The sequence below is a fragment of the Ursus americanus genome, chromosome 5 (assembly GCF_024610735.1).
Source record: "Ursus americanus isolate L20-20 chromosome 5, mUrsAme1.1.p, whole genome shotgun sequence".
NCBI classification, from domain to species: Eukaryota; Metazoa; Chordata; class Mammalia; order Carnivora; family Ursidae; genus Ursus; species Ursus americanus.
Window position 1 is genome coordinate 81,675,655 of NC_142131.1, and position 11,102 is coordinate 81,686,756.

General features: G+C 33.0%; 1 protein-coding gene across 1 annotated transcript; it reads right to left on the reverse strand.

Annotated features, from left to right (window-relative positions):
* Nucleotides 1-9,470: 9,470 nt before the first annotated feature.
* On the reverse strand, nt 9,471-10,409 carry LOC123780177 (olfactory receptor 2L8). The gene has a single exon (XM_045778965.2). It carries the CDS (start codon nt 10,407-10,409, stop codon nt 9,471-9,473), a length of 939 nt encoding a protein of 312 aa, XP_045634921.2.
* Nucleotides 10,410-11,102: the final 693 nt, after the last annotated feature.

Here is an 11,102-nt window from a genome sequence, read left to right on the forward strand (position 1 = left end):
CTGTCCACAATAGCTAAATCGTGGAAGGAGCCGAGATGCCCTTCAACAGATGACTGGATTAAGAAGTTACGGTCCATATATACAATGGAATATTATTCAGCTCTCAAAAAGAACGGTTTCTCAACATTTGCTGCAACATGGATGGCACTGGAGGAGATAATGGTAAGTGAAATAAGTCAAGCAGAGAAAGACAATTATCATATGTTTTTTTATCATCTATGGAATATAAGAAGTAAGAAGATCGGTAGGAAAAGAAAGGGATAAAGAAAGGGGATTAATCAGAAGGGGGAATGAAGCATGAAAGACTATGGACTCTGAGAAACAAACTGTGGGCTTCAGTGGGGCGTCGGTGGGGGAATGGGATAGGCTGGCAATGGGTAGTAAGGCGGGCACATATTGTGTGGTGCACTGGGTGTTATACACAACTAATGAATCATCGAACTTTACATCAGAAACCAGGGATGTACTGTATGGTGACTAACATAATATAATAAAAAATATTTTTTAAAAAGTGAAGGATGGACTGTATTATTTGTTTTTTGAGTATTGAGTTTGTAAGTTCTTCATCAATTTTGGATACTAGCCCTTTATCTGATAGGACATACACAAATATCTTTTTCCATTCTGTAAGTTGTCTTTTGGTTTTGTCAACTGTTTCCTTTTCTGTCAAAAGCTTTTTATCTTGTGCCTAGCGAGAAGTTGCTGCAGCCAGGTTAAAATAAAAGTTGCTGCCTATCTTCTCCTCTAGGATTTTGATGGATTCCTGTCTCATATTTACATCTTTCATCCATCTTGAGTTTATTTTGTGTATGGTGTAAGTAAATACCAAAGAAGGCATACAAATGGCCAAGAGACACATGGAAAAAAAAAGTTCAATATTACTCAGCCTCATGGAAATACAAACCAAAACAACGGTGAGATACTATCTCACCCCGGTCAGAATGGATAAAATTAACAAATCAGGAACCAACAAATGTTGGTAAGGATGCGGAGAAAGAACCCTCTTATGCTATTGGTGGGAATGCAAGCTCATACAGCCACTCCTGAAAACATCATGGAAGTTACTCAGAGCTTAAAAATAGAACTACCCTATGACCCAGCAATTTCACTACTAAGTAATTACCCAAAGGATATAAATGTAGCAATCCCAAGGGGTATCAGCACCCCAACGTTTATAGCAGCAATGTCTACAATAGCCAAACTATGGAAAGATCCCAGATGTCCATTGACAGATGAATGGATAAAGAAGAGGCGGTACATATATAAAATGGAATATACTCTGCCATCAAAAAAAAAGAAAAATGAAATCTTACCATTTGCAATGACATGGATGGAACTAAAAGGTATTATGTTCATCAAAATAAGTCAATCAGAGAAAGATATTTATCATATGATTTCACTCATATGTGGAATTTAAGAAACAAAACCGAATCATAAGGGAAGGGAAGGAAAAAATAATATAAGATGAAATCAGTGAGGAAGACAAACCATAAGAGACTCCTAACTATAAGAAGCAAACAGGGTTGCTAGATGGGAGGTAGGTGGGGGATGGCGTAACTGGGTGATGGGCATTAAGGAGGACACATGATGTAATGAGCACTGGGTGTTTTATACAACTGATGAATCACTGAACTGTACCTCTGAAGCCAACAATACTACATGTTAATATTATATGTTAATTGAATTAAAATAAAATTAAATATAAAAAAGGGAAAGGGTAGAAAAAGATATTCCATGAAAATGGAAATATTTAAAAAACTGCACAAAACTCAAGTAACAATGTCTATAAGATAATAGAAACTATAAAACAAAGACTGTGACAAGAGATAAGGAGGATATTACACAATGATAAAGGAATCAATCCAACAAGAGGATATAACAATTTTAAACATCTATGTACCCAATATTCGTGTACCTAAATACATAAACCAAATAAATGTACCTAAATACATAAAGCAAATATTAATGGGCATTATGGGAAAAATTAGTAGTAATATAATAATTGTGGACAACTTTATACCACACTTACATCAATGGATGGATTATCTGAGCTGAAATTAAATAAGGAAAATGTATTTGAAAAAGAAAAAAAAAGTATTAACTGAGATTGACCTAACAGATGTATATAGAACATTCCATCCAGAAATAACAGAATACACATTTTTTCAAGTGCACATGACGCATACTCCAGGACAGAGTACATATGCCAGGACAGATTACAGATTTCAGGGATGCAAGAAAGTAATGGTTCTATAGCCACAAATCAATCATATGGCACAGCATAGTAGGAAAGAATGGAAAATCAGTCACCTCAATAGATGCAGAAAAAGCATTTGACAAAATTCGACATCCATTTATAATAATTATCAACAAAAAGAGTTTAGAGAAAATACACCTCAACATAATAAAATACATACAATAAACCCACAGCTAACATCATACTCAATGGTGAAAAATTGAGAGATTTTTTCCCCCTAAGATCAAGAAGGACAGGACAAGGATGTCCCACTTTTACTGAACATAATACTAGAAGTTTTAGCTATAGCAGACAAGAAAAAAAAAACATATATTTACATATATGCTTATATTGGTTTGTTTTGGCCTTATAATTGATTTCTAATTTTATGTCATTTTAATTAAGGAAAAAGGAAAAACTTCACTATTTGCAGATGACATGATGCTATATAAAGAAAACTAAAAACTCTACCAAAAACTATAAGATGAAATATATGAATTAATAAAATTCAACACCCAAAAAACAAATCATCCAATTAAAAAATGAGCAGAAGACATGAATAGACATTTTTCCGAAGACATACTGATGGCTAACAGACACAGAAAAGATTCTCAACATCATTTATCATCAGTGATATGCAAACCAAAAGCCTAATGATATACCACCTTACACCTCTCAGAATGGCAATCATCAAAAAGACAAGAGATAACTGGTATTGAGAATTGGAAGAAGTAGAGTGGAAGACATAGAATTGGAAGGAGTAGAAATTTTGTTTACTTCTGGTGTGTAGATAAGTTGGTACAGTTATTGTGGGAAAATATTTAGGTTCCTCAAAAAATTAAAAGTAGAAATACCATATGATCTAATAATTCCACTCCGGGGTATTTACCCAAAGAAAACAAAACCACTAATTCAAAAAAATTATGTACACCCTTATGTTTATTGCAGCATTATTTACAATGCCAAGATTGAAGTAACCCAAGTGTCCATCAATAGATAAATGGACAAAGAAGATATGGTATGAAGATACAATGGGATATTACTTAGCCATAAAAAGGATGACATTTTGCCATCTGTGATAATATGAATGTGCCTAAAGGGTACTGTGCTAAGTGAAATGTCAGGCAGAAGAAGAAAAATACCATAAAATTTCACTCATATTTGGGGTCTAAAAATGAAACAAAGAAACAAAGCACAAATCAGCCCACAAATACAGAGAAAACCTGATTGGTGCTGGAAAGAAGGGGAGTGTATAATGGGTAAAAAGGAAGGAAGAGGAGTGAGAGATACTGATTTTTAATTATAGAATAAGACAGTTATGAAAGTTACAGCATAGGGAATAGAGTTAATGGTATTGTAATGACATTGTATGTTGACAGATGATAGCTACACTTGTGGTGAGAATAACATAACAAACGGATTTGTCAAATCACTATGTTGTATATCTGAAACTAATGTAACATTGTGTGTCAAGTACAGTTCAATATAATAATAATAGTAAGAAGAAAAATAAACCTGATTCTGTGCCCCAAAAATGCAAGATTAAGGTGATAAACATTTTCATAAAAATATTTTGAAAATGTATAAAATTATAAAAGAATAAATAATATATAATATTAATATAATATAATATATTATATTATAATAATGGTAAGAAGAAAAATAAACCCGATTCTGTGCCCCAAAAATGCAAGATTAAGGTGATAAACATTTTCATAAAAATATTTTGAAAATGTATAAAATTATAAAAGAAAAATATTTTCATATCAACTTACTAGGATATTAATGTATTTCTAGCTTTTATAAACTGGCATACATGTAGTGGGATATGTTTTATTAATAAATTAGGAGTCAACATAGAAAGTGTTTCCGCTTTCCACGTATTTTCATCCACATTGTATGCAATCACATTAACAATCCTAAAATATTTGGAGGACATTTTTAGAATTACTTTTTTTTCTAATAATTATGTGTAAAAGCAATGACTAAGCATAACAAAGGCATGCTTCCAGGTGCAATTGTTTTGAATGTAGAATTAATATTCATTAAGCAAGATCTGGATATATGAAGAAAAAAGAGCAACTCAATGATGGTTAACAGGCAATGATCCATATATATACCAAATCATGTTGTCTTAAATCTTAAATATGTGCAATTTTTATCTCTCAATTATGTCTCAATAAAGCAGGGTGGGGGATAAACATAAGCATGTCTAAATGACCTAGAGCTTCCACTTCTGCATTCATTCCAAAGAAATTCTTCCAGATAGTTTACAGAAGACATGTTCAAAAATATTGATAGCAGTAGCATTTGTAATAGTTAAATGCTACAATATTCACATATTCTCATTAACAAAATTGTGTAAGTAGATGATAGTTACAAAATGGGGTATTTGGTAGCAATGTGAATTAATAATCTACAAATACACAAAAATGAAGAATAAACTTAACAGCAGTAATGTGAAGGAAAGAAGCTAGACACAGAAAGGGGCCTATTCTAAAACTAAAATATATGGCAAAATAAATCTATGTTATCAGAAGTGGTAAGACATGCTACATTGAGCGTGATAAGAGAGTAAAAGCACAGCAGTGGCTTGTGGGGTACTGGTCATGTCTGTTACGCAATCAATGTGCCAGTTGCTGTGGTTCCAATTTGTGAAAAATCCATCAAGTGTATATCATATTTCAGTAGTATTTTTTAAACATTTTTAATTCAATTGATTAACATTTAATATATCGTTAGTTTCAGATGTACAGTGTTATATAATATCCAGTGCTCATTACATCACATGCCCTCCTTCGATAGTAATTTTTAAAGATTTTATTTATTTATTTGAGAGAGAGAGAGAAGGAGAGAGAGATCAGGATCACAGGAAGGGGCAGAGGAAGAGGGAGAAATAGACTTCCCACTGAGCAGGGAGCACAGCGCCATGAGAGGCTTGGTCCCAGGACCCTGGGATCATGGCCTTAACCAACTGAGCCACCCAGGCAACCCTCGATAGTATTTTTTTTAAAGGGAAAAAAAAACTCAAACAGTAGTTATCCATGGGGAGATAGCAAAAAAAAAAAAAAATATATATATATATATATATATATATATATATATATATATATATATTATGATGACATGTTTTATTAGTAGGTATATTGAAATTTGTGAGAACAGAGAGGAAGGATACAGCTTCCTTATGTACTTCCTTATATAAATGAACAAGATCTCAAACTTAAGAACAGTGAAAACTATGAATTATTCCATCAAAGATCTTTATATAAGAATAATGGATCATAAATTGTGGATTATAAATACAGGCAATTGTATACCTGATATAACTGTGATGTTTAAACTTCTTCAGAAGACTCCATTAACTGTAATGTGAGGGTAACATAGAGTTAGGTAGTAGCTGTGCTGTATTATCCTGCAGATGTAGGGATGTACCAGCTAGAGGAAATCATTGCTTATCATACTAAGGAAAGTAACATCATCAATATGTATTGTTAGATAACTCCAGAGGAATTTCAAGTCATTCCAGATTTAAAAAGAGATTGAAGAGAAATAGACCTGTGCTGGGAGAATACAGCTAACATGGTGATCTTCAGATTCCCATAATTTGTGAAGATAAATGAAAATGACTAGTTAGGATCCTCCCCAGGAAGACACTGTTTCAGAAAATTTGAAAGATGCCTTTTTGAAGACAAAGACAAAGCCTTTTGTGCACTGTTGCCACCACATTATCTTTATTATTGAATTGTAGAGTTGGCCTCTCTACACAGCTCTTGGTCATATTATATCATCAAGCCCTTAAAGGCATCAATGTTTGTACACTAATTTCACAAACTTTATGATTGTGTCTGTCTCATTCTCTCTCTCTCCTCTTTGTCTCTCTTTTCCCATTTCCTTTCACTATGTCTTTCCAAAATGGTCATAGGCATTTTTTTTTGTGGTTTAATTAGAGCACAGAGACCAAATATTTACTTTTTTCAAACTCGTGTCTTTTTTCCAGATATTGTACATAAACAAATTTATTACGTATACCTATATCTCACACATATGGCCCCTGTAAATAGATAAAGGGTCTCTTGACTCCTTAAGTGTTGAGCAGAAAGTCTACAACCCATATCTTTTTTTTCCCCTGAACTCTCTTTGGACATTTCTTAAGGAGCAAACATTTCAATATCTATGGTAGAACTCAAATGTTCACTTCTACATCTGACTTATAGCTATGGCCAAGACATATATCTACAGTGTACATTGATATTTTTTTGAAAGCTTTATCTTGGGAATGGGTCACTCAAAACAAAAAAGAAGAAAGAAAAAAAAAACAAAAACAGAGAAACAAACTGAGGGCTGCAGAGGGGAGGGGGGTGGGGAAATGGGATAGACTGGTGATGGGTAGTAAGGAGGGCACGTATTGCATGGTGCACTGGGTGTTATACGCAACTAATGAATCATCAAACTTTACATAAAAAACCAGGGATGTACTGTATGGTGACTAACATAATATAATACAAAAACATTAAAAAATAAATCATATATGAATGGGAAAAAAAGAAAAAAACAAAAACAGAAACAAAAATAGATAAAGTGCACAACCTCTAAATGAAAATGAATGAAACAGAAATAAATTCATGAAGTTTTCAGGGGACTCCATCAGATAGTCCTGAGACTCAAATGGCACCCAGAACAGGCAATGGTAGTATCCGCACAGGATTCATTCTCAGGTTCTTGTTGGACATTTTTTTTTTTAGGGTTGTATGGTTTTCAGACATGATTCACTTCCATGTTTAAAGATTCTATAGGTCTTTCAAACATTTTTAATATTACATTAGTTAAAATTGAACTAAATAAATACATGTATATTCCCAGTTAGGAACTTAAGCTGATAATATAAATTCTAAATCCTGTTTTGATTCATTTGGGAAATCTTGCTAGAAAATACTCCAATAAAGAGAGGATGAGGACTGGGTGCCTGGATGGCTAAATAAGTTAAACATTCCACTTTTGATTTTGGCTCAGGTCATGATCTCAAGGCTCTGGGATCAAGCCCTATGTGGGGCTCTGTGCTCAGCAGGGAGTCTGCTGGAGAGTCTCTCTCCCTCTCCTGCTGCCCCTCCCCCATGTGGGCTGTCTCTCACTTTCAAATAAATAAGTAAATAAATAAATAAATAAATAAATAAATAAATCTTAAAAACTAAAAGAGAGAGAGAGAGGATGAGAATCTAGAGTAAGGCAGTGATTCAGTGATTGAAGGAAAGAGATTATAACATACTCAAGAGGAAAAAAAAATTGAGAAAATTGTATGATTGATTAGTTCATTGCACTGAAAGAACAAAATCCTTATATTCACTTGTGATTGCCTTATTGGCTCACCATTTTGTCTGAAATGTTTCTGTGTGTCTCTCATAATAAATGAAATGCTTGGTAGGTATTGTGGAGCATTTGTTTTTATCTTCTTAATTTTTCTTTTACATTTTTTCAGATTTCTTCAAATTTCAGAGTCCTGTAGTTAAATGAGATAAGTTTTCCAACAAGAAGCAACCATTATGTTTTCCCACACTAATTTGACATTATCACTCAGTTACCTGTGTTGAAAAAATTCCACTTAATTTAAATTTGGAAAGAAGCAAGTTACAACCAAATATCATTCTATAAGTCAAGCTTTTAATCCATAACTGCTCTATTGAATACTAAATGCTTAATTGACATAGTCATAAAATGTCCAAATTTACATGGTCTTTTTAAGTCTTTCCCATTGTTGATGGGATGCCAATCGGCAGAGTCATTATGGAAAACAGTATGGATGTTCCTCAAAAAATTAAAAATAGAACTACCATATGATCCAACACTCTCACTTCTGGGTATATACCCAAAGAAAATGAAATCACTATTTCAAAGAAGTATTTGCACTCCCATGTATATTGCAGCATTAGTCACAATAACCAAGACATAGGAACAATCTATGTATCCATCATTCGATAAATAGATTGAAAAGTGTCATAAATTTATTTGTGTTGGAGTATTATTTAGCCTTGGGGGGGGAAACTTGTCACTGTTGAATCTGGAAAGCATGATTTCAAGTAATATAACCCAAACACATAAAAACAAGTACTATATGATCCCACTTATATGTGAGGGAAATTAATCTCTTAATAGAAGACAGTACAGTGTTGTTTACCAGGGTCTGGGGTTTGGGAAAATAAGGAAATTTTACTCAATAACACAAAGTTTCAGATATGCAGGATGAAAAAGTTCCAGAGCCCTAATATAGAATAAAATGACTATAGTTAACAGTATCATATTACATACTTGAAGTGTGCTAAGGAAATAGTTCTTAAGTGTTCTCACACACACACAACATATAACTAGGTTGGGTGATAGATATGTTAACAGCTAAATGTGGTGATGACTTCACAACATATATGTATATCAAATTATCACATTGTGCACCATAATATACACAATTTTATTTGTCAATATGTCAATATAGCTTAAAAAGTATAAATTATTATGCAAATAAATAAAATATTTATTTCCAATTATGTTAGGTCCACCCTAAATTATTTGTTGTTATTAGGTCCTAATTTACTAATATTGATAAAAAGAAAAAGAAAAAGTATTGTAGAACTGGTATGCTGAATGATACCATTAGTTTAGTCATTTTTCATTTTTTGTTTTACATATTAGTAAAATATTTTTGCCCACAAGTTAGTGGAAAATGCATTCCCTTTACATAGATGGAGAAAAAAATCACAAAGAAAAACAAAAGCATGCCTTAGAATTAAATATATATATTATATTATATTATGTATGTATATGTATATATGTATATATGTGTATGGGTATATATGTATAAATTATATTATACATGTATTATGTATATATATATTATATATGTATGTGTGTGTATATATACATGTATGTATATATTATATTATATATATATATGTATGTTATGGAAAAACTCAATTTATTCAATCCTCTATATTAATTTATGTTCTTTCACTCTAGGAATATAATATTTTTTATTTTATATATATAATGTATGTATGTATATATATGCATATTATATATATATTATGGGAATATATATTTATTTATTTATTATGGGAAACAATTTATTCAGTCCTCTATATTAATTTATATTCTTTCACTCTAGACATATAATATTTTTTTTCCTTCACAATGGTACACAGCTGAATTGACATGTAAACAAATCTTGGCAGCTAATGTATATTGTCTACATTTTCACAGATTGGATTCTCTGAATCAATCGTATCAGAGCCCCAATCACTTCCTTGTTTCTCAAGCTGTAGATGATAGGGTTCAGCATGGGGGTCAGGATGGTGTAGAAGACAGCAAGAATCTTGTCCTCTGTTGGTGATCGGAGGGATCTAGGGCGTAGATAAGTATAAACAAAGGGTGCATAGTAGAAAGTCACCACAGTGAGGTGGGTGCTGCAGGTTGAATAGGCCTTCTTCCTCCCTTCTGTTGACTGCATGCGGCAGATGGCATGGAGGACCCGGCCATAGGAGCATGCAATACCAATGAAAGGAAACATAAGGTAGAGTGTGGTGCTTACAAACACTGTGTATTCATAGACCCAGGTGTCCATGCAGGCCAGATTCACCATGGCTGGAACATCACAGAAGAAGTGGTTGATGGCTCTAGACTGGCAATAAGGGATATGGAGAATATATGTAGTGTGAGCACAGGAATTGATTGATCCCATGATCCAAGATCCCATTATCATCAGCACACACAATCTTTTGCTCATACGAATAGCATAGTGGAGAGGAAAGCAAATAGCCACATAACGATCATAGGCCATGGAGGCCAATAGTAAACCTTCTCCACCAGCTAAAGTCAAGAAGAAGAAGCTCTGAACTCCACACCCAATGAAAGAAATAGATTTGTTTCCAGAGAGATAATTGGATGCCATCTTGGGGACAATGGTAGAGATGTAGTTCAGGTCCATGAGGGAGAGCTGACTAAGTAGAAAATACATGGGTGTGTGAAGATGAGTGTCCAGGAGGATGAGAATGATCATGGACAGGTTGCCAAAGAGAGCCATTAGGAAAATGAGAACAATGAGAATGAAGAAGAGCAGTCCAATTCTTGATGGTGGGAATAACCCCAATAAGATGAAATCAGTAGAAGTTTGATTGTAATTTTCCATGGGGCATTACTTCAGTTTTTTTTCTAAAAACAGACACAGCAGTAAATTAATAAAAACCAGAATGCTATTTTCATCTCATTATTTTAGTCACATTGTGATTTATTCATTGAACATTGCAGGTTCTAAATGAAGAGCAAACTTAACTACTTTGAAAAAAAATCCTCATTTTTGCTCCATAGATAAAAGCTTGATGAGGCAAACATCTGTGGCCAAAATATTTTCTAAAAATCTGTGAATTTGTAAGAATATTTCTCTAATAACTTCATTCGGATACAAATATTATATTTCCTTATGTAAATTCACTTATCTTCAAAGCAAAGCTTACAAGCTAAATGAATGGATAGTAAATCAATGCACGTGCATAAATTATAGACCCATATTAGTACTTTTTTTTACCCTTAGGGTATTTTTTCTTTTATATTTAAACTCTAATATATCTGAAACTGTAGTAGCCTATTATATCATGTGCAGATCTATATTCCTTTTATGTGTTCTCAAAAATTTGGCACAACATCTCCCTAGATGTCAATTGTCATTATTTGCTTCTTTGTTTAAGAAATCTATAATAAATCTGTATTGTCAAATACAATTCATGTAAAGCCATTTCTTCTGTCTCCTTACCCAACTTTGAATGCTTGAATTAAAACAAGACACTTTCTCTGGGAATCTATGATCCAATTCCATTGTTGCTTC

What these genes read in the sequence shown, in the direction of transcription:
- LOC123780177 (XM_045778965.2), bottom strand. Translation starts at nt 10,409, where the DNA reads ATGGAAAATTACAATCAAACTTCTACTGATTTCATCTTATTGGGGTTA.